The sequence below is a fragment of the Drosophila navojoa genome, chromosome 2 (genome assembly GCF_054131105.1).
Source record: "Drosophila navojoa isolate 15081-1374.11 chromosome 2, UAZ_NAV_1.0, whole genome shotgun sequence".
Classification (NCBI taxonomy): domain Eukaryota; kingdom Metazoa; phylum Arthropoda; class Insecta; order Diptera; family Drosophilidae; genus Drosophila; species Drosophila navojoa.
In genome coordinates, this window is record NC_142890.1 from 16,880,034 (window position 1) to 16,907,704 (window position 27,671).

Consider the following 27,671-nt stretch of genomic DNA (forward strand, 5'->3'; position numbering starts at 1 on the left):
ACCAAACGAGCAAAAAACAAAATGTTATTTCGGCAGAAACAGAACAGCAAGACTAAAGAATACTCCGCATTTGATCAATTTATATTTTTATTTTTATAATTTTTTAACAAAATTTTAGCCTGAACTTTCTGTATGCACTTTAGTGGTATAATTCCAAAAAATATAAACAATAATTTTTCGGCTACTCAAAAAAAAAAAAAATATATATATATATATATATTAAAGGGTATGCAAAAAAGAGAATGCATATAATATTTAACTGAAATTAAATTTTTTGCTGTTCAAAAAAATGCTGGCTAACTTTTTATGCCCACCATAATTAGAGCAAATAAATATTATTCCATCTTTTATCACCTATGAAAATATATATATATGCAAACACAAAAAACGTTTTACGGCGTTCAATACATATATATATATAAGCGTAGGTATATCCACAAATATTCTAATTAAATTAAATTTAGATTAAAAGGTTTTTTATTACATTCACCAAATATCATAAATATTATGCAGTTCCAGGGTATAGTTAGAGGTATAGAGGTAGTAAATGATTTTCTGGCCCAAGCGCAAAAGTATGCAGCGCCAATTTTCGTGCTGCATTTAGCCCCAAAACTATGCGCACATTTTGTATTTATGGCTATATACCGCACATACATACACATGCATATATTTATGTATCATCATGCTCAACTGGGAAATCTAAAACAGAAGGCAGAACAAACAAAAAGTACGTAAATTGTTTCACGTGCGCCAGTTGAACAATTTGAAACTATCTTATATTTTATGTTTCTTCCCTCTGGCAGTCGATTTACTCGTGTTTTCATTACGTATACGCGCCTGGTGAAATTTAAATGCATGCAAATGACAGTGTTGAAAAACATGAAATTACCCAAAGTTTATTGTTTCAAAGCAGCTCGCACAGCACACATTCAAGTATTGTTGATTTTTATGCTGTCGCTTCTCTAAGTTTAAATTGTTTTTCTAACAAATTGAAATAATTTCTCGTTAAAAATTATCCTACACCCCTGCATGGTGACCCTTTCACACTTTCCACAAATTTAAAATAGAAATTAATTAATTAATTATTTATAAGTACGCCATAGAAAGCGAGTCGCAGGTCGAACGTCAATTTGAATTTGCATCTATTTTAGATATTTCAGTAATGTGACACCGAGAAGCGAGTGCCAGCCCGTTGAAGTTAATTGAAATTATGTGAGCTCAATTTCAGAGCCAGCGCTCTCTGAAGGTGTCTGAGTTTCCCCCATGGCATTCGCTGTGCATTCCCTTTGGGCTTCCATTCGTCCCTTAGTTTTTAAAGTCGTGGTCTCCCCATTTTTATTTTTTGCTTTTGCACCTTTTCATGCTGCATAACTCCGACTGCCGCAGCTTATCACATTTTTTTACATTTACCGCATTTTGTCATTTCTTTTCCTTCTCTTTTCAACGGAAATTTGGTCTTTATTTCTTCCTTTCAATCGGTTTATGGCTTGCACTTGAATTCCTTGGCCTACTTTCTTTTTTTGTTCTTTTTGGTTTTCTTTTTTCATACTTCAATTGTCTCGCTTTTTCTTTTCTTTTCTTTTCTTTTCTTTTCTTCGCGTCAATTCTTAATGTACCCCATCTTTTTAAACTATTCCCACTGCTTATCTGGGAAACCTATCTGCTGCCTCCCACCCGTTCAATTCTTACTTGTCAACTCTTTGTCGCCTTCGGTTTTTACTGCTATTCTTGCATTAATTCACTTTATTTCAAGTTTAATTACTTTTTTCTGGTATTTCCCCCAAGTCTTTCAGTAGGTTCTCAGCACAGTTTTATGGTAGATAATTATGTCTTGGCTGCTTTTTATAGCACGCAACATCGTGTCAAGTTTAACTATCTCTTTTCGGTACTAATAATTTCTATATTACTTGGGGTCAACTATTTCAGCAATAATTTTATTCCTTTTATTTATATATTATTTTTATAGTTGCAAATATGTTTCGTAGTTTATGTTCGAAGTTGGAGGAACTTTATTAGCATCATTCAACTTTTGATTACTAAAACTTCTAAAACAACATTTCTCACACTTTACCCTAATATATTCTGAGTTTTTGCATTAACTGAACTTCTCGCACTGGTTCACACAGCGCGAATGCAACTCAACTAATCGATATGCAATCATTTGGATACTAAAAATAAAATTTATCACGCACTAAACGATAGCAAATCGCTTAATCCCAGTCGAACGCAAATGTCAGACGCATTCAACAGATAGAACAGCGAGAATAGAGGAGTGAAACAACTGGGCGATTGCGACAATGTAAATATTGCAAAAAAGAACCTCAAGAGTTCAAGAAAAGCAAACATATTTAACAGGAATACAAAAGAGCAGAAGCAATAATGGGTTTGGATTTTCTAGAAGATTGGTTTTTATCACAGGGTAAGACGCCTTACGCCCTCAACTAATAACAAAAAAAAAAAAGACAACAACAACAACATGTGTATACCCACCCATCTAAATAGTTTGCGTAGCAAGAAACTTGCGTAATTGAGACCCATTTAATGTGCTCAAATTAAATGATAAGCGTTTCGCCTCTGCACGTCATATATGCAGACGCCGGCTACTCAAGCAAGACACTTGAGCTGCTACGAATATATATATATATATATATATATATATATATATACTATATGCATACAGATTCATAATTCCAGTTCCATTGAACTATGCTGCACCTGCCATAAGGTCAAAACGGCTGCGCGTCTCTCGGCCGTTCGAGCAAATGGCTAAAAATATTTATATTTTTCGGCCAAAATAATTTTCAATTTCATTTTTTCTAAATATTTTCACGAGAGCGAGCGGAGAACTTGCGCTGAGAGCGAAATTATATTTTCTTCATGTTGCTGTTGTTGTTGTAGTTGTTGTTGTGCTTTTCGAAATTTTCTAGCATTTAGCGTGCTGTTAAAAATACATGAATTTAGTTTTTGAAACGCCGTCATAGGCGCTGCGTGCCGAGCAAACACAATTGTAGCTAAACCGTGTCTCGTCGTATTCTGTGTTTATTTGCCCCACTGTGCCGCTGTGTGTGTGTCCGTCTGCATGCCCGTGCGCGTGTGTGTGTGTGTGTGTATGTGTATGCGTAGGCGTTCCGTGTATTATATGGGAAAAATCTGTCTATAAACAGCCGTAACTGCACGTTGCAGCTGCACTAGCCGAATCAAATAGTCAAATAAAATATTGAAAAATCATTAAGAAACAAAATCAAATCAAAGCGAATGATATTTATAAATAAATCTAGCGAAATGCGCAGCATGCCACAAACAGATTTGCATAGCCAATGCCTCCGATAAAACTAGACAGGCAAACTAACAAGAAATATATTAAAAAAAAAAAAAAAAACTATGAAATAAAAATATATATACACATATATGTATTTAAATTAAAAACAGTTTGCCGCTGAAAAAAAAAATATAAAAATAATTTAAAAATAACATTTCCTTTATATGACACATACTTTCTAATTATATCCAAAATTCAACCAATTTTTCTCTCCAAAACAAACTTGTTAAAAATAAATCAATATATACGATTTTCCTTTTGAATTGGATTTTGAATGCAATATTGAATAAAAATATCAACCGAGTGTTACTTAAAGCAGAGCTTTTCAATATCGTTAGGTTCCTCTCAAGATCCGAGTTTTCTTAATTGCAATAAGTTTCTCGCAAATTGCTGGCCATTAGGATTTAGAGGCTTTTATGTCGCGTCGTCTATATTATTCCGCCTCTCTAATGACGGCATATTTATAAGTAAAAATTTTCTATTTGCATGTCATGTTTAATTAACGCCTCCAAAAGCGAAGGCAAAACTGAAAATTTGTTGTTTTAATTTCAAAAAAAAAGAACGAAACAAAAAATTTGCAAAAGGCCGTTGCACGAATTGGAGGAATGGAGATGAAAAAAAATATAGAAAAAAAAAAACGAATGGATAACCATGGAAACTGGCAATGGAATGAAACAAATTCACATTTCATTCTCTGCTCTGTGTTGCTTTTTATTTTGGATTCTCTTTTATGTGTGTGTACGTGTGTGTGTATGTGAGCGTGTATATGTGTGTGCGTGCGTTTTCGTTTCATTGTATACTTTGTGAAACGAGGCAAAAGACGCAAGCGTCAGAGTCAGCACGGATTTTTTTCTTTGATTTTTTTTTTTGTTTTTTTGTTTTGTTTTTTTTTGTTTTTATATTCTCCCGACGCTTTTTGCTCTCGCTAGCACAAAGAACCTAAAATTAAATATTTTCGCCTTTTACATATCGGAGAGGCACATTGGCATAGCAAATTGTTCGCTGTCATTTGTTGCCATTGCTGTTGCTGCTGTTGTTGTTGTTGTTGTTGTTGTTGTTGTTATTGCAGCCTTTGTTAGATGGAATACAACTGAGCAACAGACAAAACTTGTTAGAGCTGGAGTGGAGAGGAATTTGGCTAATTTGAACAGTTTAGACGGCGTTTGTGTCTATATGACACAAAGGCCTACATTTTGCATAGTTTTTCTTTTTCGATTTTGGCCAAAACAGATACGCTAACAGAAGCAGAAAACAACAACAGCAACAACGGCAGCAACAGCAGCAGCAAAGGCAACAAATGCGCTGCCCAGCTAATGAGCGCATGCATTTATAAATAAATTCACGAAATGAAACATACCCAAATATACACGGAATTGAGAATTGAAAATATTTTAAACAGCTGTTGCTCATCGTCCCCAGCGTAGAAAATTTAAATAAATAGCACAGCAACAGCAACAACAACACACGAACGAAAATCAGAAGAAATATACATAGATATAAAATAAAATACAAAAAAAAATATATATACACGGCAATTTAAAAGAAAAAAGAAACAACTTTTGGACAAGTGTAGAGTGAGCCAAGTCTAGTGCCAACCACGCCCTGAGCACCCCTCGCTCTGTGCTGGTGCTAATGTGCAAAGTTTTGTGTTTTCAACAACAACAACAGCAAATTCACTGAAAATTATTTAAAAAGTGTGTGCAAATAGACGAACAACAACAATCTCTGGAGAATTAACAGAACGGAAAACAGTTGCTGCCCCCGCAATGCCCTTCGTGACACCCCGCAGCACAACAACAAGCGCTGGCAGCGCAGCTGGCGCCGGTGCTGGCAGCAGCACTGGCCGCACCACATTTCGCCCACCATGGGTCAAAGAGGATGCGGCAGCAGCCACAAAGCCGGCGACAACGCCTTGGGCCCAAAAGGCAGCTGCAGCTGCATCCGCCAAGGAAAATGGCGAGAAAACAGCTCCAGCGTCAGCAACAGCAACAGCCAACAGCAAAGCAAAGGCAACGCCAACATCCACAACCACAGCAACAGCAGCAGCAGCAGCAGCCAAGAAGACAGCTGAGCCAGCGAAAAAGACACCTGAGCCGGCCAAGAAGGCAGCCGTAGAGCCCGCCAAGAAGACCACAGCAGCAACGACAGCAGCGGCCAAAAAGCAAGCGGAGCCAGCGAAAAAAACCGTTGCCGAGCCGGCGAAGAAAGCAGCGCCCGAGCCGGTCAAGAAATCGAATCTGGTCACAAAAAAGCCCTTGGCCAAGAAGAAGGAGCCAACGCCGCCGCCCGAAAGCTCCTCTGAGGAGGAAGAAAGCGAAGAAGAGGAGGAGGAGGAGGAAACTGAAGAGGAAACTGAAACTGAAGAAGAGACCGAGGAGGAGGCAAGCGAAGACGAGGAAGAGGAAGACGACGATGATGACGACGACGACGACGATGACGACACCACGCTAGATGCCAAGGTGCCGGAGCACGTGAAGAAGGCCGCACAGCTGCGCCCGACGCCGATCAACAAGAAGCCGGAGGAAAGTGAGTTAACACAACGTTTCACCTTAGAGAAACCCAAATTGCGCAGCGTTGTAGTCAAGCGTGACAAATCGATGAAGAAGGTGGCGCCCGAGGATGACGACGAGGCTGTCGACGGCGAAACGGAGGAGGAGCGTGAGAGACGTTTGCGTTTCAAGCTGGAGAAGCCGAAATTGAGGCACGTGAAACGCGAGGAGAAGCCACTGCCCAGCAAGAGCACCGACAATCTGCTAAAGATCCGACCAGTTCTCAAAAAGGTACCCAAAGTTGATGAAATACTCAAAGAACCCAAAGAAGAACCCAAGCCCGAATTCAAGACCAAAACCCTGAGGAAAGCGCCCTCAATAAAGCGCGAACCGAGCATCAAAAATGGTAAGTTACGATCGTTACGAGCCAGCGCAACAGATCGAACCGCACTACTCCGGATACTAAACACCCGATTAACAACTCTAATGGATCGCCAAAATAAACAAAAACAAAAATGCTGTAAATATAATTATGACGCTTCGCTAATTGCCTAAAAATCCAAAACAAAATAATCGCGCAGTGGGCATTTCTCAAATACTAAATAGATATAATATACGACAGAGAATATATAATATAATGATATATACATATATATAAATATATCAATGAAATTGGCCGTGTGCACTTGTCGCATTGGCCTTTATATTGCCAGCCTCCGGATGTCTCATTCTCTCCCTATACCTATCTCTCTCGCCCCCGCACGCTATCTCTCCCTCTCTCGCTCTGGTCTTATCTATAGAAAGGGGGCACTAATATGTTGGCGTAAAGACAAGGCCGACAGACGTCACTGCGAAATGAATAAAATATAAGAGACAGGCGGACACGGCAAACGTAGCGTATGAGTGATATTTTTTTGTATATACATGTATGTATGTTTGTACTGTGGCAGGTATGCCTTATGAGTGTCTAGCAAATTAGGGATGGGTGCGTGAGCGTAAAAATATTAGTGTACACATATAGATACAGTCATTAATAATGTAAGCTCATAGCTTCATATTGACAATAGACTATTAAGGTAATCGAAAGGAGCTTTACTTCCCATCGTCAATAGAAAGAAAATTGACAGAACAATTTAAAAACTTTTATTCGCTTTGATACACTTATCTAATATGTGTTACATGGCTTTTATTCACACTATCCAGGCTGCATGTTTGCCATTCATACCGAAGGACATTCCCGACTTCAACATATCACATAGAATATTTCGAGTATGTAAGAAGAAATGTTTTGGTATGCGAAACAAATGCAATTCTGTTTTGCAGTTTTATTATGCATGACAAAATATTTGCAGTCATGAGACCATCTCTAGGCTAGCTACATCCTCTGTGGGTGCGCATACCTGTTACTCACACATGCATTTGTGTATGTATGTAAATGTGCACATGGGTCCACTTGGGTCCAACCGAAAAACGCACCAAGCGCCGTTTGTGTAAATATATAAATATATCTATGAGCATCGCGTAGTAGACGTATGAATATATGTATGTATGTACGAAATGGAAACATTTCATCAAAATATGTGTGCCCAAACAAAAACGACGACAAAGACAGACAAACAGGGCGACAGACACTGGCACACACACACACACAAAGAGAGAGAGAGTGAGAGAGAGAGTGGGCTGAAAAGCAATATAAATAACATATTTTATTTATTAAATTTTTAGTGAGTGCTGTGCATCGGGTCGAAAGAGGCGTAAAACTGTTTACCCACCCACCGATCGAAAGAGGCAAAAATACAAATTATTAAAATAGAAAAGGACAAGGATGAAATAGGAATTTTCCAAATAATTGAAAAGCTTGTAATATTCGAAATGCATTTTCTGGCTGCAGGCGTGCAATAATATTAATACTCAATTTGAGAATTATCACAGTGAGTTGCATAAGTTGGCAAATTGAAAAACGAAATCCCTCCCTGGAGGGCCAACGGAATATGAAGTGTAAAGCACATTAAGTGCCAGCTAACCGCAAAGGGTATCTATCTATGGGCAAAGGTGTGCGGCGAGGGTTCGGCTAACAGCCCGACAGCTACCATGTCCTAATCAGTGGGCAATAACGTGACCGCAAATGCGTCCTAATCTTTGTCAGGCAAACAAAAGGCAACTGGGACGGCAGGAGCGAAGCTCGAAGCTGTTAGCTTGGGTGGGTGGCATGGTGGGCATGGCGGGGCGGGTTGCAGAAGAACGGAGAAAAGGCAAGACATGGGCAGGTCACTCAACGAAATGGTAACCGCTGTGCCCAACGTTTGTCCTTTAAAGCTGTCGCATAAAAAAAAAAATGCCAGCACAAAAAAGAAGTAAAAGTATTTCTGTGTGAGGCTTACGACTAGCAGATACCCATCTATTAGAAGTGTGTTTATCTGGTCGTATATGTATAGAAGAGAATATGTGATTTATATTTCAAGAATAACATTTGGTGACTTTAAAAATAATTTTATAGATTTATATTAAAGTCCTATACTTGTTAAGTATCCAACTCCTAACCTTAGCTTATTAGTCTGAGAAAATACTAAGAACTAAGGGAGAATCAGTATACCCAATTTCATACTTATTTGCCATGGATATTGCGTATAAAAAAGCTAAGCAAAAAAAATAAAATAAAAAAAATAAGGCAACAATGCAGACAGCAAAGAAAAACATTTATTTAATGTGCTCGGACGACGTCTTGGGCCGACTTTCTGGGTGTTTTCATCTCTCTTTTTATGGTCTAAGTAAAATTCATGATTATTGCTCATTGTGTCAAAACTACAACATAAAGTGGAATGTTTAAAACCAGATGAGGATAGATGAGTGGAAAAGGCACTTTCTAGATGGTTTTTGTGTTTTGTTTCGTTTCGCCGAACTGCCCCTTAAAGCCGACAACTATCAATAGCAGCGCAGTCGAAGTGCAGAGAGAGAACTGTAGCAGTTCCTGCTCTTAAGGACAAAAGCTGGCCAAGATATATGGGCATGTGCTTGATATAGTCGAACTAAATGCGCCATTTATATTCAAATATACGCACTAAGAAAAAAAAAATGAAACAGACGAGAAAACGAACAAAATAAAAAAAATATATATAAAAAATTGGGCGGCTAAAAAGCCTTCGCAAATGTCTTCAAAGGACAAGCGAGTGGCCAAAAAAGAAATATATACACATACATATATATATGTATATTTTCTTTTATTTAAATGAGCCTGCTCTATACATTTACATATACGCAGATGTCCGGGTGTGTGTGTGATTGTGTTTAAAAACATGTAACGGCTGTGTGCTATATTCATTTCTTTCATTTCTTATTTGCTTCGTTCATTTTGCTTCTTTTTTTTTTTATTTATTTGGCTAGCATTAGAAACGTGAACTTTCAATAGGTGCGGCCATCGGGCACAAGCTTGGGTCTGTCAGGCACATAAAAGATGATGAGGCCATTTTGAAATTTTGACTAACGCATTCACTTTTGTCAATAATTACACTAAGCGACAGTAATATGGCCCAATAAACAAATAATTGCAGCACATTAGTTTAAATTACCTGTTAAGACTGCTTGATTGGCTTCATGAAATGTGTTTAAGAACAATGACTAGAGCTAGAACCGAGACGAATTCGATATTAATTGAGTGTTTATCAAGAGAAAACAAATGAAATATATAGGCACATTCAGAATAAATGATTGGAAGAGCAAGAATCAAGTTGAGGTCTTTAATAATTTATTGTATAACCATTAAACAATATTTAATATTAATGTTTCACATGGGCTGGTCTTACCTCAGCCAATAATGATTATAATAAAGTCCCTTTAATGCACCTTGCACGCATAGATGTTAATAATTTAGTAAATAATTGTTAGACCACATTCAATGTTAGTAATGTTTCTCATTCATTAGCCATATATTATGGCCATATGTGTGCATTATGCGCACTCTCCGTCGCTTGCTCTCTAAAGAGCGTAATTATTGCGCATTTTGCTTTGGGCGCTATTCGTAATCGTTTAATACACACGGATGTTCAGCCAAGCATGAGAATAGAGATGCTAATGTCCTCTACGAATTACTAAGAGAAAAATCATATAGAGAGCCGACAAATGTTTATATTCACTACACATGAGAACTATATTAAATATCATAGGAATGCTTCCTGCTCCCCTTTCTCCATTAGACCATCTGAGGAATATGGAATGCCTGAAATCCAGTAATCTATCGAACGCGCCTTTCTTAAAGTTAATCGAAATTTGTAGCGAGCCGTGAGATATTTGAAAATATTAACCATGCTGCTCAGTGTTTGTTAGTTGGTCACAAATGAACAGGCAATATATAGTTATTAACAAGATGAAAAACGTTAATCAGGGCGCTGGCAACCCGCCTGGGATTAGGGGCTTGTCAGCATGCGGGTCGGTGGCTTGGAGAGGTACTGTAAAATATGGCTGACTCTCCAAGCGGCGCTTCATCATGCCACAAAGCTCAGACAATGGCGTACAAAGTCAGTCATCAAACTGGAGTCCATGCTAATGCCCCCCAGCCCCACCCAGCCCCAGCTCCAGCTCCAGCCCGAGACCCGGCCCGCACCCCCAACCGCAGGCACAGCGTGATTCAATGACAACGGCAACATTTGTGTGCATGCATAGAATATTCTCTCGGTTGATGATAACAAAATGTGGGTTGTGACAGAAAGAGACAGACAGAGAGAGAGAGAGAGAGAGAGAGAGAGAGAAAGTGAGAGAGAGAGTATCCAGGAGCTGCGACAGTGGGTCTGGTCTGATGTTTTAGGGCGAGCTACACAAAATTTATGTTTACATACCCCGCTATTCATTTTGGCGTCGTTGTAAGTGCGGGCTCTTGCGGTATATTAAGTGGGTAGCATCAACTTGGAGACGCTGCTCAGCATTTTATTTAAATAAGAAATAATTTTGTCGACATGAATGAATGAATGAAGAGTTTTATCTGGCTATGGGTACGCCACAAGCTTCAGCTTGAGTAAGTTTTTTTTCTTTCTTACTCTTGGTCTTTGGCTACCGCCAGCGAGAGGGTGTCCCTGTTCGTGTCTGTGTGTGTGTGTGAGTGTGCACTGATTTAGGTTGGACGCTTGTGCCAGAGCTTTGCCATAAATTACTAAAACGAATTAAGCGAAACTTACTAAACGAGCGCTCAATTGGCTGCCCAAAAAGTTGACCACGTATTTTAATCAGTGACTACAAATGGCGCACAAAAAAGAGAAAGGGCCGCAAGGACGTCGGACTCCGGACATGGCACATGGTACGTGGGTGGAGCGGCAAGGGACATTAACATGCAGCCGGGTAGCTGCCAGACAATAATCAAGTTTGGCGCTGATTTCATTGAGCCAAAGTAACACGACTTCAGGATTAGTTTTCAAGCACCAGGTGCAGAGTATGTATACATATACATACAATACATATATATACGTATATATGGAGGGGGGGGAAAAAGGACTGGGACCAGCATCTAATGCACCACAAAGAGGCAGCCAACCACTTAAAGATTAAGTGCAGATTCAGCCAGGCGCGACTCGAGCGAATGGGAGCAAGTTAAGGCAAGAGTCGGGCGGAAAGGCAGGGAGGTAGGGAGGCATATTCTGAAGGCTTAGGAGTGGGGGCAAAGCTGCTTGCCAAAGTGCGGATTGGGGCAGATTTGTTGGCTGGCTGAGCCGAGTTCGGTGGGGCTGTGGGAGAGAGACTCGCTTCGGGTTCACTCAAACAAAGCTAATTAACAGATTTGTCAGCTTTTCATCACTTCGCGCACGGCCATTGTCTTACGACAGTTGTTTGACTTTTGCACTTTTTTAAGAAACAAACAAAAAACAATGAACGTCGCACAAGAACAACAACAACGAAAGGCAGGCCAGCAACCTGGACGGGGGCGTGACTGAAAAAAAAGTAACTGCAAAGAATGCAAAGTATTGTACACAAAGTGCGCACAGACGATACGGGTATAGATACACACACACACACACACACACACACACACACACACACATACATTTATAAAAAGAAACTCCTTCAATTGCTAATTACAAAGGAAAGAAAGTTGCTTGGAAAAGTCGGTGGGTGGCAGGCAGTGGGTGAGATTTGTGGAACTTGGCAACTTGTTAGGCCAGCAATTTAACTGGAAATTTATTAGAGACGAAACAGCTGGCAGCAGCAAACATTACAAGCTAATTGGCCCAGTTAACAGGCGGCGAGTGCGCATCACAGACTTGAAAACCAACTAAACTAAAACTAAAACTGAAAACCAAAAACCAAAAACCAAAACCAAAGGCGAGCCAAGCGCAACGCACAAAAGACGAAGGCTGTCAAGGAAAAAACAAGGAATACGGCAGCCCAGCTCGACGAATAACAAATTCACTATGCATTACATAATGCAATAAAAGAGATAATCCATATTGATACTGCTTATAGTCAAGCAAATTCAACCTCAGGTCAGGTCAATGCTCAGCAAAGCTTAGCTCAAGTCAAGAGACTTTAACAGATTAAATATTTACATAGATACCCCCCTCTTCGCCACATCGTTGGCAACACAATGCGAATACCCTGTAAATGAAGAGTAGCGCCGAATGCAATCAAAGTTTTCGTCTGCTGCAGCGCCACAGAGTGTGGCTGGTGTTTTGGAAGGGCGACGCTGGTGGCGCAGGAGGTGTTAAGGCAATAAAACAAATTGGGTACTGGGGTAGGTCGACTTAAGCGGGTAGAGGGCGGGGCGGTTGAGCCTGCGCCACGGCAGTAACTTTTCAATCTCTGCCAATGCAGTGAAACTTTCGACGCAAGACGCAATTGGAACGTAAAGCTAGTCCATCCCACATTAAACCAAACTCAATTGATATGTATGGCCGGCAGCTACAAAGCAGCGGAGAGAGGGCGGGCAGATTGGGGGCAAACTTGGTGCAAACAACAACTGACACAAATTGCAAACTCATTAAATTAAAATTATATTTAATAACCGCGAGTGCACGCAGCGCTAAACGATTTATACGCTAAAAAACAAGCTAAATAAAAACAACGAAAAAAGCTGAAAAAAAATTGCTAGACCATTCATCTGCAATTTCTGCTGCTCGCTAAAAACCCGCAGTTAAGCATCCATTCCATATATTTCCGTTACAGTTCCAGCGCCACCGCCGCTGCCCTCGTTGGTGCCAAAGGCTCCACCACCGCCCCCGCCGCCATTGGCGCCCGGCGAGAAGCGGGTGCTCAGCGAAACGCAAAAGCAAACGCTCGAGAAGCTCAAGTAAGCAAGCACAGCAGCATCCAGGCACATCTCAAGACTCGAGACTAAACCATCATTTATTTCATCCTCACACAGGTCACGACCACGCAGACGGCCGGACTGGTCCGAGATGATGAAGGAGGTGGAGAGCGGCAAGAAGCTGCGCCATGTGGCATGCAACGACAGGTGAGCAGCACTCATTAGCCACTCACTCGGTGCTCAATGATGGGTTACAAATGACTGAATGGTCGGCCCCAACAATCGATTACAAATTAGTTAGTCGCGCCGTGCAAACGCTGTATAACTGCCAGCTTAAGAAATAATAGCAGCTCACTTTGTCCTTCGGAAACCATTTGGCATTCAAATTAATGTGAGCAAGCAAAGAGAACCGAAGAGGGAACTTCTAAAAAATTTACATCAATTTATGCGAAAAGCTGAAGGTTTGAAAAGTTATACTGAAGATATAAAGAATGATTGGAAAAAGTATTTTTTTTTTTTTAATTTTGTTAATAGAACTCACATATAAAATATGCAAGTTATGACAATAGCTCATATTTGCGGAATAATAAAATAATAGAAATAATATAATAGCTTTATAAAAAGAGCACAGCAAAGATTTAACACACGTATAAAAACAAAAAAAATCCTATGAATGAACTTAAAAAGAGTTCACAGAAAAAAATAATGGGCTATAAAAATTTAAGTACTAGAAATCAAATTTACAGGGAATTTTTCGTATGGCTAACAAAAATAATTAGCATAGGAACTTGTTCAAAGTAGTATTATAAAAAGAATCATAAACTAAGTTGTTAGAGCCGAGAATAATCTTAAATAAATAAATCAACAAAAGTAAAGAGAGAATAAATGCCAAAAATAATAAAGATTTTCAGTAATATTATTTAGCCATTCAATAGCTAACTCGAGCCCCTTTCACTGCAGATCTCAGCCCATATTGACATGCAAATCGATGACCAAAGTGGACGACAAATTCATCTATGAAACAGAGAAGGACAACTCGCACAACAAGCTGCTCAAGCAGATTCAGGGCGGCGTGCGGCTGAGGCCCACGCAGACAAACGATCGCAGCAAGCCCATATTGGAGGGTCTGCGCAAGTTCCGACGCCAGATGACCATCGAGGAGCAGCTGCACAAGTCCCTGTCCAAGGTCAATATGCTGAGCGAGGCGCCCAGCAGCCATGCGCTGAACAGTGCGAACAGTGGGTCGGCGAGCGCTGCGGGCAGCTCCAGGCCCAGCATTGTCTCGACCATGTCCATCGATGAGGAGAGTCCCGATGAGCTGGACGATATCGACAAGTTGCGTGACGATTTGCAGAGCACCAAGCAGATGCTGGCCCTGGAGCTGCGCAACCGTGAGGCGCAGGAGCGTGAGAACAAGAAGCTCTTGGCCAAAATACGTACGCTCGAGACGGAACTGGAGCGTGAGAAGTCGCGCGAAAAGAATCTTGAGTATGGCTCCAATGTTATTGTGGCCACCATGGATCCCACGCCCACAACCGAGCAGGCGTATGTCAACTCACTGAAACGCGAAGTCGAGGACGCGCGCAAGGTGTCCAAGGAGGTGGAGAAGAACTATCACGACCAGGGCAAACTGCTAGTCGAGGCGAAAACAGAAATCGAGGAACAAAAGCGACAGATACAATTGCTCGAGCGCAAATTGGCAGCTGCTTTGCAGGTAAGCGACAGCCCAGTGGCAGGTGGGGTGGGCGGGGCCGGGCGTGGCACAAGTCGCACAACATGCCGCGTGTGTGTTGTCAGCTGCAGTTGTTGTTGTTGCTCTAGTTGAAGTCAGCTGAAGAAGCCAGTTGTTCTTGTTGGGGTCATAACCCACACATGTATCCACATTTTCAGCGCCGCCTGTGCCGCCGCCTCCCGAGCGACAGCTCAGCCTGAATGCAAAGAACCAAAGAAAATCATCTAAAAAACCAGCTAACAAAGCAATCGCAATTAGTCGCTTTCGGAATGATTGTACTTGTAGTTGTAGTTGTAGGTGTAGGTGTAGTTGTTATTGCTGTTGTTGTTGTTGTTGTTCTAGTTGTAGCAGCACACACGATAAATAATTACACATCAGCTGACAACACGACACACATTTTGGATACCTTCGAGGGGGGGGAGGGAGCTCGCTGAGACGTAATGCGGGTTGCTGATATTCCCAGCGCCAATTAGCGCGATTTGCTGCTGAAGTTTTTTTTTTTTTTTTTACCAATTTGTTTTTGCTCGAGTCCCGCTTTTCCTTTTTAGTTTTCTCTCTCTTGTTTGCTTTCTTCATCTCTTGTCAACTAAGCCCCTCTATCAACTTCTTTGCTTGTCCATAGCCCGCACTATTTTCTACACAGCTATTCCTTTCTGACCAACCTCTCTCTCTCTCTCTCTCTCTCTCTCTCTCTCTCTTTGTCTATCATCAATTAAAGTTGCTCTACTTCGCATGTTTTTACTCTTACGTCCTATTGTGCATAATACCTCCTTTGTTGCTCATTCAATCTACCGTTCAGATCTTAGCACTTTCAGTCTCCAATTCGCTAAGTACATACCTCTCTCTCTCTAACCTTCACTTACTATAATTTACTTATACATATCATTCGTTTCTTGATTCTATTTACATATCAATCTTTCCCTAAAAAACTTATCTTCTATTGCTCATCGCACTCTCCTTCCCATTTATGATCGCATTCTTTCCTTCCATACATTTCTCTCACCTACATGACCTTTTCGTATTCGCTCTCAGATATATACAGTTGATATTTAGCTGCCAATCGGTAACCCCAACTATGTTATCTCAGCTTCTCTCCTTCGCAGTCTCTCATAATGTTGTGCGCACTTGACATACACATCCAATATTTTGGTAAAATTAAGAATATCGATTTAGAAAGACAAACAAAGACAAATGCTTTTGGCTTCTACTCTGAATCCGCTTACTAAAACCATTAACCGATTTAACCAACCCAATCGCTGTTTATATAAGGCAAATACGACACCAAGCACTAACAGACCGCGCATTAGTTTTCGCTTTGCTTACGACGACGAGGACGAGGACGATGATTACTACGGTGAGAAGGGGACCAATCATAAGGTAATGCCCATAGTTGGATTCGGCCAGGTCTAGCTAGTGACGACGTGATTTCCTAATGCTCTCATACATATTGTGAATGTAGGGCGGCACATTTGATGGCTCGAGAAGACCCAGCGATCCACTTTTTGGACGCGACAGCTCACCCGAACTGGAGCTGGAGCTGAGCGAGAGCGATCCCGATGAGCCGGAGGAGAAGAAGACAGAGCGACGCGAGCGACGAATGGGCAAGGAGGTGAAGGTGCTGCGCAGCAAGCTAACCAAACTGAAGGTCAAGGAGGAGGCGGCCAAGAAGGAGAAGGATGCACTGAAGCAGGCCATGAAAAAGAATCATGTTATACTCAAGTAAGCATTTCCAAATAATGCCATGCTTTCGTCATTAAGATTTCGATTTTGCAGAGAGGAGAACAAAAAGTTCAAGAAACTGGAGAAAGAGGTGCAAAAGATGGCCGCATCGATGAAGCTGGACGAGGACGAGCTCGATGGCGAAGACAAAGAAGAAGAGGAGACAGCCGAAGAGGAACAGCAGGAGGAAGAGGAAGAGTCCGAGGAGGAGTCAGAAGAATCCGAATCAGAGGAGAGTGAAGCAGAACCGGAAAGTGAATCCGAAGCCGAAGTAAGTGCCACGCAAAATATTTTCAAATATATAAAGCAATATACATACATACATATGTACATGTACATACATATGCGAGACGCGCAACGCCGAGCAGCACCACATACATACATACATATATAGATTGATATATAAATATAGGGATATATGTGGACTTACCTCTTTCTTTGTAGGATGCTCCCAATTCCGCCAAGAAGAGCAACTTGGAGCCGCGCGTGAAGAAGCACGAGAGTCGCTTTGCGGCAATGAAGAAATGCAATGTGCTGCTGCAGGCGAACGTGGATAATTTGCAGGATCAAATTTCACAGGTGCGCTCCAGGGCTACCAATCTGCAGGATGAACTGGATGCGGTTATTGCCGATTTGGGTTTCTAGGCCCATGAGTCACAATATGAAGAAGACGAACAACGACAGCTGCAGCTCCCCAGTAAAAATGAATCGAATGTACAACGTGTTTGTTTACTGTTTGCGTAGTGTTCCTTTTTTTCAATGTATTTAAATATAATTATATTATCGACATATGTAAGTTCAAGGCACACTATGTATGTATTCACAAGCACATCAAGCACTTTTGCAAATTGGTTGGATAATTTTGTATTTTAGTTGTTTCATTTGCTCACCGGTATATTGCGTTGTTTTGTTTGTTTTATGAGTATTTATTGCGTTCGAGTACTTTTTTTGTTGTGGCAACCGGTGGCGCCGACGCGTTGCTAGCAGGGTAATTAACACAGAGAGGTTGCGCTATGTTAATCAACTGTTATTTGCATGACCTAAACATGAAGATGTGACGTCAAAAGTACTTCTGACTCGCCATCTACACATTTATTGCAAGGGCCAACATCTGTTGCCGCTGCATACCTTCTATAGATGTTGTTTTGAATATAAGCTTCCTATTCTATTTCTTTAATGCACATGCTCAGCTGAAATAGCCAGTGGCGGCAGAAACTGCATTAAGTTTCGCTATGTTAACCGCATGTAAATATTGGGTACTTAAAATGTACCCAAAACATGAAACACGAATCGAATAGGCAGTATCGAAATTCGCACAGCTGTTGTCGCATAGCGCCCTCTATGGGGAAATCTCATGAAGGCACAACGACTAGAAATCAAAACTCCAATTAACGGACTTATCTTTTCAAATTAGTATTTATTAATAAGATTTTGTCGAAATATTTTAGTATAAGCATGTATAACAATGTACAAAACAACAACTCAGTGAATTTGGCTAAACTAAACCATTAGATTTATGTATATATATCATAGTCATATGTATGAATATTTGTTGATGGTATGAGTATCACGCTCGAACTTTAAAACTTTATGCCTATATATATATATGTACGTAAAAGATGTGGATATTTATATAATGCGTCAATTTCTTTAAGTACTAAGCTGAGCTCTATCAATAATCCAAAGTCTAAGTCGTGTATATGAATTAGTTATTCGTATCGTAGTTGGTTGAGCATTGTTCCCCGATGCCCAAATGTGTGTTTGATTTGAAACGATTTGAGAAACCACTAAAATAACTAAAGCATTCCATGAACCACTACAACTACAGCAACTATTTTGGTCTACTCCATCAGTATGAGACGCAAACGCTTACGCAGGGACGACTCTCGGGGCAAGGCCATCGCCCATTTCTTCATGGCCGTCAGAATCACGGAGCTGACGACCATCAGGGCGCCGCACAAGGAATAACCGTTGGGCGCCTCGCCAAAGAAGAGGATTTGCCAGATGAAGGCGAACACGATATCGGCACAGCGTGCAATGGCCACTGGACCGGCCTGCTCCACCTGCAGTGAGAGCGTCAACAGGATCTGGCCCAAGAAACTGAAGATGCCCAGGATGACGACGAGCCAGCGATCCCGTCCACAGCTCGGCCAGCAGACGGCGCCAATCGCGCCGCACACAATCAGAGTGTATATGAGGGCAATAGCTCCAAAGTTCGTCATAATCACAGAGAAGTGAAGATTCTTCAGAGCACGCAGCAATATATAGACATTGGCACCGAAAAGCGTCGAGGATATGGCAGCGACTGGTCCCCAGATATCATATGTTTTATCCGTATACTTTTCACTGTCCAGATCCGGCGTCGCTTCGCCAAAGACCAACGGTGGCCGAGTGATTAGCACCACGCCAAGAAGCGTAATATTGATGGTCAGCACATTGAAGAGGGTGCACGGCTCCTTGAGGAAAGCCCTTGCGAAGATCGCAACGAACACAGGTGTGGAGAAGATGATGACGCTGGCATCGGCCAGGGGCATGTGCCGAAACGCATAGAAGCTGAGCATCAGGCCCGTGGTGCCCATGAAGCAGCGCAGCAGCAGGATGACACGTTTGCCCTCCGGGAATACTGGCTGCTTGGTATAGATGAGTATTGGGATGGTGGGCAGGAGAACGCCCACAAAGCGGAACGAGGCCAATTCCATGGGATTGACATCGACCAGGCCCTTGACAATCACCGAGCACAGCGAGAAGAACAGCGAAGAGAGCGTAGCGAGTATTATTCCCAAATACGGGCAATTTACGCGCGTTTTAATCTGTTCCAGCCATTGATTTGATATATCTCCCGCGCGCGTTCCGTCCTCAAATTGGTGCAGTTCCAAATTCTCTGGCATTTTACCGCTTTCTTATTTAAACTAAACTACTTTTCGATTTACTGGCACATTCTGCAAACATTTTAAAGGTTAGAGACGAAGCGTCACAAAGTACCGTTATTGAATTATGTTACCTTTTTTTGTATTGGATTGCGCTGGAAAAATCGATTTTTCAATTGGACAGCAGTGTTCTTGGAAGCATGCAGCTACGGCTGCGAAAATACAACATTTCTTAACTTAACATGACTGATTGCGTTTTTCCGAGATTAATAGTTTTTATTAATTAAGTTTATATATATTTTTTCATACACAATCATTTGATTTGGGCTCGCACTATATTATAAATTAATTAACAGCTGGGCGCGCAGTAGGTTAACAGCACTAACCAGAGAGCTGGTTAGTGTTAACAGTCAGTGTCTGTTAATAAGGCTGCCAACCTACTTGAATGCCCAACGAACAAATGCTAATCAACTGAACAGAAAAACAAACTGTTATCGATTACTTAAACTACATACGAAAATGTATAAGTTCAGTTCGTGACATAATAGAAAGGCCGAAGTACTCTAGTTAAACTTTGATTTTAAAAATTATTTAGCATCAAAGCATGCGAGGCAAAAATCGTGGCTCCTTATGAAAAAACAATTGTATATATCATTTAAATTTTTTTTGGGCGGCACGGCGAGTAGGCTGCGTTAACATTCTTTATCGGTCAATCGGGGGCGTAGTTTATTGTAATTTCGATATATTTGGTAATTTCATCAACACTTTTCGAGTTCAACTTAGTCATGAGCAACCAAACCGTTAACACCAACACCAAGCGCTGGGCCCTGCTCGCCGCTAGTCTGGGCCTGGCCTATGTGCTCGTGCGGCACAGGCAATCGATTTGGGGCGTATTGGGACGCAGTCCCTTTCAGCTACAGCATAAACGCATTGAAGTTATCAGCTCGGTTAACGAGTCACAGCGCATTCTGAATGAACTTAAGAGGTAAGTAAGAGTAAATTGAAATAATATTATATGAAAATATGCTTCCACATACCTGCAGCCATTGCGAGTCATTTAAAGTGATTGGCTTTGATTGTGAATGGATTACTGTTGGCGGCACACGTCGACCTGTTGCTCTGCTGCAGCTGAGCTCCCACAAGGGCCTCTGCGCCCTATTTCGCTTGTGCTGCATGAAGCAAATACCTAAAGATTTGCGTGAATTGCTCGAGGATGATGCCGTGCTGAAGGTAGGCGTCGCACCACAAGACGACGCTATGAAGCTATCGCATGATTATGGTGTTGGCGTTGCCAGCACCTTTGATTTGCGCTACATGGCCGTCATGGCTGGGCACCAGGCCGAGGGCCTAGGCAAGCTATCACAAACTCATCTCAATACAGTGCTCGACAAGAATTGGCGTCTGGCCTGCTCCAACTGGGAGGCTCCACAACTGGATTCCGCACAGCTTAATTATGCCGCCAATGATGCACTGGCCGCTGTTGCTATTTTTCAGAAGCTATCCAAAGATCTGGAACCCCGTACCTTTTGGGACTGGCGTGCTCCGAAATTCGAGCAGTTGCGCCCAAAAATTGAGCCATTTCTAGATGTAGATTTTACTAAAGGCTTTGTCTCTGGCCTCGGCAAGACCCTATCGACAGACACTCCCTCACATCCACTAACAGGCAAGTCTAAGCACAAGCGCAACAAGAAGCATCAGCAGTCGCAGCAGCAGCAGCCGCAACAGCAGCAAGTTCGCAATCTGGGCACTCAGTCCAAGGCTTTCTATGACAATTGCGTGCTGGAGGCGCCCGATGGCGAGCTGCTCTGCACTATTGATCGTCGCAAGGCCTCTTGGTATTTGAACCAGAATCTAGGCACTCAGGTCAGCGAGCAGCCGTTCACAGTGCGCTTGAATTTCGAGCCGGCAGGTCGAGCTGTCGGAGACGTGGGCCGCTACTATCAGACGCCCAAGGAGAATCAATGCGTTGTATGCGGACGTCGAGATGCCTATATACGAAAGAATGTCGTGCCACGCGAATATCGCAAACATTTTCCGGTTGTTATGAAATCACACACATCCCACGACATACTCCTGCTCTGTCCCAGCTGCCACCAATTGAGCAATATATCGGACAACAAGATACGTAATAAGCTCGCAATGACCTGCGAGGCACCATTCGGCCATGGCGAGGGCGTCTCCAAGTACCATGATGATCAGCAGCTAAGGTTGGTATCGATCATTGCGATCCGCTTGCCCCCCTAATGCGTAATCCTTTTCAGAAACGTGAAGTTAGCTGGGAAGGCTCTGCTAATGCAGAGCGATCGTATGCCCAGCCAGAAGGTAACACAGTTACAGAAGACCATTTTGGATTACTATACAGATGTCACTGAGATAACCCCAGAGCTGTTGCAGAAGGCCGCTAAATTGGATTGCCGTGTGGCCAACGAAGATTACTGCCAGCACGGCAAGAAGGTCGTCCAGGTATATCGCGATAAGCTCGGTGGTCTCGTCGAGCTGGAGCGTTTGTGGCGGGAACACTTTTTACACACTATGCAGCCCAAATTTTTGCCCAAACTATGGAATGTCAATCATAATGCCAATCGCTTAGAGGTGCGTGCCAGCGAAGGGCGCATCGACAATGAAGATTTGGTTGTGGCAGGTCTAGAATCAGTAATTAGTGTAAAGAATATAGCTAGATCGTAACAGTGTGATAGTTTTTGTTTTTGTATATGTTTTGTACGTATTGTATTCAAATAAATTATAAATTGGCTTTCGCTACGTATAAATTACAAGATTCCAAATTCATGTCAAAACAAGAAAGATGATTTTGCAGTCGCGTGCACACCGACTGCACAATACTCTGTTTACGTACAACGGTCAAACTTAATATATTATCTATATATGTCACTAGGCTAGGAGCAATCGATCTATTAAAATATATTAATAGTGGTTTAACTTAATTAAGATTAGTTACAAAATGTTCTGTGATAAAAAGGTCTTTAAGACATTATTTTTTAAGATATTTTTCATATTCCTATACAATAAATTTAATTTAAGAAGTTATAAAAACCTATTTTACAAAAAGTGGTTACTATTTAATTGAAATTTGAAACCTAGTCAGAATCTTTGATGCATCGCAATACCTACATCAATTAGGAATATAATTTTTATCTTTACAAGACAATAAACATTTTTGAAAAGCAATAATAAATCAGATTTTTTCGATGCTAGTAATTTAGGCACCTTAGCTTCGCGCCACGTCAGTGATTCACAAAAATTATATTTAAGAATTAACTAAATTTGTAATTTTGTTTTAAACAAAATACGAAATAAGCGGACAGACATTGCTCCAAGCTAATAAACCCTACTCACATTGTAAACAGAGTATTTTTAACATCATAATTTATGGCATTGGTCTAAGAGCATCTCCTAACTGACATAACTTAATATTTAAGCTATATATAAACTTGAAGCTAACATATATATACATAAACATATATATATATATACCGGATAATACACTATATACACGAAATATTACAGCAGCGACGCTTTGCTATATAAACTCAAAGCCCTCGTATTTATAGTCCGTCTCAATACGTGCCTCTGGCAATAATGTTTTGCCCTCCACGCTGAAGGCCGTCACAAAGGTGGACGTTTTGCCGTTAAGCTCTTCCGATTTGAGTGCTACGATTATAGAGTCCTGTGTGTTGGGCAGAAATTTAAAGCTGGAAAAACCGTGAGTAGGCGCCGTATTGGCAGCATCCAACTTGACAGTCTCTATAACATTAAAGTGCTCGTCCGCAGAGATTAGAATATTGCATCCCATATGCTCGTCCATGGTTTCATTATATCTATGGAGCATAAAGCATTTATTAAATGCCAAAGAGTATTATTACACACGACTTACTTTTCCTTGGAGCAGCGTCGTGGCAGAAAATACCAGCGCTGGTGCACCTCTGACCAGACGCAGCTCTCGTGTATCATGTAGCCGGGCCAGCTTATCTGGAGAGATTCAAGGCGCAGTTTCTTATAGTTCTCCACCCAGTTTAAGGATCGCACTTCGCCTGTCATGCTGATAGCCTTCACATACATGGGATTATTGTTTTCGTAGTCACCCATACTAGTTGTCCACTCTTTGCCCATGGAGCCCACATACAGAGTGTGCTGCTTTACCGTTGCCCACTCTGATTTGAAGCCCTTGGCATTGTGGCCATTACCGTCGAGCAATATTACCCAGGGTATGACCTTGTCATTGATCAGTTCGTAAATAAGCCCAGTTCGATCATCGAAACTCAACAGCTTTCCATTAAATGTGACTAGCTCGGAGAGCTCCATGCCACGTCCCTTCAGTGCGAACGAGGATTCCAAGGCTGTGGGCGCGCCTGCATCCCAGTTTATTTGTAGCTCATGCTTCTTTGGCAGATACGTGAGATAGCCCTTCTTTAGATAACTTCGCCACGTTGTGCTGCCATCACCCTTAACAACTTTCGAGCTGGTATCTAGATCTGCTATCATGGCAATCCGATAGCTGATTACGCCGCCTTGCACGCTCAGAGGTTGCGTCAATGGATACGTTGAGTTGTAGGCTATCGCGAGCACAGAGGTGGCTTCACTGGCATATTGAGAGCGCAGCCAGTATCCATCGGAGGAGCTGCGACTACCTTGGTGCGCGTATATAAAGAGCAATACTAGAACCACAGCACAAAACACAAGCAATGCAAAATGATAATTAAACCGGACCGTGCGATTGCCAATTCGATAGCTTGGCGTACGCAGGGCGGTACGCCAGTCACGCATTAGCATGGTGCGTGGCGAGTTTTCCAAATCCCTGAACGCGTACGCCGTTTTTTGCATCTATAACTTTGAATTTTGGCAGCGTGGCAGCGAACTGGCAGTGGATGCAATCAACAAATTGAGGCGATGTGTCCGTTTCTGTTTCTGTTGTTTGGATTCCGCTGACGATGACATATCGATTACTGCCAACAAAACAAAACAGCTGATTGTTTGCTTTCGATAGTGAGACTGCAACGACTATTGTATGCGATTCAAATCGTTTTATATTTAACTGGAAGATTTGAAAAAATATATAAGAGATCATAAATGTAAGAGCTTAAACCTTTAATTATTTACCGAATACGGCCTAAATTTTGCAAAAATGAACGTGGCAGGGATAAATTTGCTACCTGTGTGGAACAGCTGATGTAATGAATTTTAAAAGTAGTTCAATTAAGAGATTCATTTGAACCACTAACCTGGTTCTATACAGTGCTGCCAACTTTTTACCAGAATAAAAAGCTGTTTTTAGATGGAAGAAACGAAAAAAAAAGCTGAAAATTTTTACAAAAAAGCCTAAAAAAAAGCGGTTTTTATGGTTTGATTGTTTTTTTTTTTTTTTATTATTTACAAGATTTTCAGCATGCTATCTAATTCTTCGCGACTAGCTTCGGTTTCAGAATCGTACGATCTGTTAGTACCTATCATGCGGAGATAATTTGAAGGAACTTTGTATTCATAGCAGCATTTGCCCAGTCTTCGCAAACCATATCTGTGTGTTATATTAAATAAAAAAGTAATATATATATCGGTATCATCTTTTCACTCTCAATAAAATATTACCTTATGTTAAGAATACTGTTTATTGTGTCTAGGCTCATTGAGTTCCTTAACTTGGACTTTACCAAGTTAAGCTGGCTAAATACGCGTTCCACCTCCGCGTTGGACCATGGTAATGAAAACATTTGCAGGGCAACAGCTGCCAAGTCAAGGAATCTGCGGTTGCCGCCAGAATCCTTGTAATTGGAGACTTCATTCCAAAATTTGGAGCTGTCATTAACGTTTTCCCACTTAACTAGATTAATATCATAGTACTGCCGCTCAATGTCGGCTATTCTGTCTACTTGGAGGTGTTCCAACAATTCTGTAATTCCTTTTTTTTTAGTTGACAGAATTTTATCAACGGAAAAAACGTCAATGTTTTTTAAGATTTTAAAATTGTCGGGGAGCCTGCAGATAAAATCAAAATTATTTAACGGTCGGTAGAAGAATCAGAAAAATTGTTTACCTCTGCTTTAGCTGCTTGATAAGTTCAATAACAAAAGAAGAGCAGCGAGCACGAATTTCTTGTTCGAGGCCTGCATCGATATTTAAAGACTTGATTTTCTTTTCAAAATCATACCCTTTGTACATATCGGATTCTACATGCTCTTCAAAGTTTTCTATTTCCAATACGTCGATTTCCTTGATAGGTGGAACAATTAAATTTTTTAACGATTTAATGGCAAACATTAAGTCGTTTAGCAATTCTGTGGCATTTGTTTTATTGCTTTGAAAGCACTTGTTTACTTTCTGCATGTCGGACAGAATTGGTTTTAAAAAAATTAAATATAATTTATTAATTTGGTCATTATATAATTCATAGAGAATTTGCGACTTGTAGCATTTTTCTTTTGTCGCGGCCAATTCGAAATGCAATTTGAGCTCGTCCCATTGGTCCAAAATGCGTGACACAGCTAACTCAATGGATAGCCATCTGGTGTCGCTCACTTTAGGTATTTTCAATGGAGCCTTCGGATATATCAAAAAAAATTATACGTTCAAATTAAAATAAACTAAAATTTTTTTACGAAAATACTTTGACAACAACGAAACGAAAGACAAAAAAAAAAAAAAAGTCATATTGAAAAATAAAAAAAAAAATTTGATGTTAATAATCTGAATTCAAACCGGCACATGAAAAATAAAATACTCACATTTAACTACATAGGTTAAAAACAAATTCGAGAACATATAACAGAGATATGGGCAAATTTTCACACAAACCTTATCATCATTAATGCATTTATAAATTTTACTATACTCCATTTGCCGAAATGAGCTTTTACAAAACCAATTATAGGTTTCGTAAATTAAAAACTCTAGTTTTTCCGGCAAATGTTGTCTACAAACTTGGCTAACGGCAAGTTGCACAGAATGACAAACACATTTTACCAAAATTAGCTGTGGAGCCTCCTTCTTCAGTTCTGTGTACACACTCCTGTTTGTGCCAACCATAACAGTAGCGTTATCGGTACCAATGCCAATTAAATTTTTAATATCTAATTTGTATGACAATAACACGTTTTTAACGCCATCAACAATGCAAGTAGCATTACCAAATTCTAGGTGAACCAGACTTAAAAATGTTGAGACGAATTCACCTCGCGGAACGGAAAAGTACTTAATTACCAAACCTAAATAAGTATTCATATATGTACATACATGCCATACATGAAATTAAATATATTAAAATAACAAAAACAATTATTAAGATAAATACCTAAAAGTTTTGTAACGCCGATGTCCGTTGATTCATCGAGTATAAGGCTGAACTTAGAGTCGCCTATATCACTGCACAAATCTTCATAAAAATGACGCGCCAAAACATTTTTTATAATACTGGTGCATTTTGTGCGAAGAAGCTTTATTCGCCCGGCAGTTGCACTATCAAAATGGCTGCTGCATAAATTGCCCAAATGGTCTACCTGTGCCATAGCTGTGTGCTGTGCAATAAACAGACACAATGCTGCTTCCTGTTCCAAAGCTTTTGTAGGCAAGGTACTAAAATCAATTTTATTCTTTTGCTGGAAGCCACCCAGCGCACTTGTGTGTTTTTTCGTGCTTGCATGAGCACGAAGATCGCTCAGCTTTGCAGTTATTGTAGTCTTACAATAACTGCAATAGACCCTTGTGTCATCCGTGTCATCCCTGCGAAGCCACTCCTTGAATTCTTCGCTCTTTATCCAAGCATCACGGCACTTTTGCTTATATTCTTTTGGCATGACGAAATTTGTAGCCGAAAAAATCCCACTTATTGTGATCACAGTTTGTGTAAAGCAGTGGTAGTGATATTGGTGAATATCGACGTAAACGACGTAAAGCTGCCACTCTTTGACACATTTGGTATATTTTTACCAAACTTCTTCACAGATTTATCGAAAATGGTAGATTTAAATACCAAACTTTTCTTACAAGTGGCAACCGCGATGCTATGTACATGTTTTCAGTATTAAAAAAATCGATGTATTAAAAAAAATCGAAAAAAGCCTAATTCATTTTCAAAAAAGCCAGAATTCCCGCTTCCCGCAATTCTTAAATATTTCCCGCAATTTGTCTCCGGAAAAAGCCAGATTTGACGGGAAAAAAGCTAAATTGGCAGCAGTGGTTCTATAGGGTGGCGATGTGGTCTCTTAGCTTCAAAATTGCCGTTGGCAAAGTTACAGCACTGACCAAACAACAGTCAGTGGTTACAGGGAAACATATCTTTTGATTTTAAAAATCATGAATTTGTTGATAATTT

At 40.8% G+C, this 27,671-nt stretch overlaps 5 protein-coding genes and 1 long non-coding RNA gene across 7 annotated transcripts in view; 2 read left to right on the plus strand and 4 right to left on the minus strand.

Annotated features, from left to right (window-relative positions):
- LOC108659707 (uncharacterized) overlaps nt 1-17,163 on the minus strand; it is a 31,555-nt gene extending 14,392 nt beyond the window's left edge. Inside the window, exon 1 of the mRNA XM_018112753.3 lies at nt 16,915-17,163. The gene's annotated coding sequence lies outside the window, so the exon portion shown is untranslated. The remainder of the gene's footprint in view (nt 1-16,914) is intronic.
- On the plus strand, nt 4,550-17,286 carry sals (sarcomere length short). 2 transcript variants are annotated; one of them, XM_030387088.2, is made up of 8 exons: nt 4,550-6,214; nt 12,952-13,075; nt 13,151-13,240; nt 13,994-14,747; nt 16,035-16,142; nt 16,225-16,484; nt 16,539-16,755; nt 16,929-17,286. In XM_030387088.2, exons 1-8 carry the CDS (start codon nt 5,086-5,088, stop codon nt 17,127-17,129), a joined length of 2,883 nt encoding a protein of 960 aa, XP_030242948.1. In that variant the 5' UTR covers nt 4,550-5,085; the 3' UTR covers nt 17,130-17,286. The 2 variants fall into 2 exon arrangements, with proteins under 2 accessions (XP_030242948.1, XP_030242949.1); XM_030387089.2 differs by lacking the exon at nt 16,035-16,142.
- A 595-nt stretch (nt 17,287-17,881) lies between these two features.
- Nucleotides 17,882-19,741, minus strand: LOC108659709 (solute carrier family 35 member G1). The gene has a single exon (XM_089256200.1). The coding sequence runs from the start codon at nt 19,370-19,372 to the stop codon at nt 18,326-18,328; it is 1,047 nt and encodes a 348-aa protein (XP_089112326.1). The 5' UTR covers nt 19,373-19,741; the 3' UTR covers nt 17,882-18,325.
- Nucleotides 19,742-19,841: 100 nt separating this feature from the next.
- Nucleotides 19,842-22,119, plus strand: Exd2 (Exonuclease 3'-5' domain-containing 2). The gene is made up of 3 exons (XM_018112751.3): nt 19,842-20,336; nt 20,395-21,558; nt 21,613-22,119. The coding sequence occupies exons 1-3, from the start codon at nt 20,137-20,139 to the stop codon at nt 22,034-22,036; spliced, it is 1,788 nt and encodes a 595-aa protein (XP_017968240.1). The 5' UTR covers nt 19,842-20,136; the 3' UTR covers nt 22,037-22,119.
- Nucleotides 20,850-24,342, minus strand: LOC108659708 (apyrase). Its single transcript, XM_089256199.1, has 2 exons — nt 23,244-24,342; nt 20,850-23,187 (listed from the first exon to the last, which is right to left on the minus strand). Exons 1-2 carry the CDS (start codon nt 24,188-24,190, stop codon nt 22,890-22,892), a joined length of 1,245 nt encoding a protein of 414 aa, XP_089112325.1. The 5' UTR covers nt 24,191-24,342; the 3' UTR covers nt 20,850-22,889.
- A 1,371-nt stretch (nt 24,343-25,713) lies between these two features.
- Nucleotides 25,714-27,357, minus strand: LOC149092199 (uncharacterized). The gene is made up of 2 exons (XR_016197701.1): nt 26,652-27,357; nt 25,714-26,565 (listed from the first exon to the last, which is right to left on the minus strand). It is a non-coding gene; the product is annotated as an uncharacterized LOC149092199 (long non-coding RNA).
- Nucleotides 27,358-27,671: the final 314 nt, after the last annotated feature.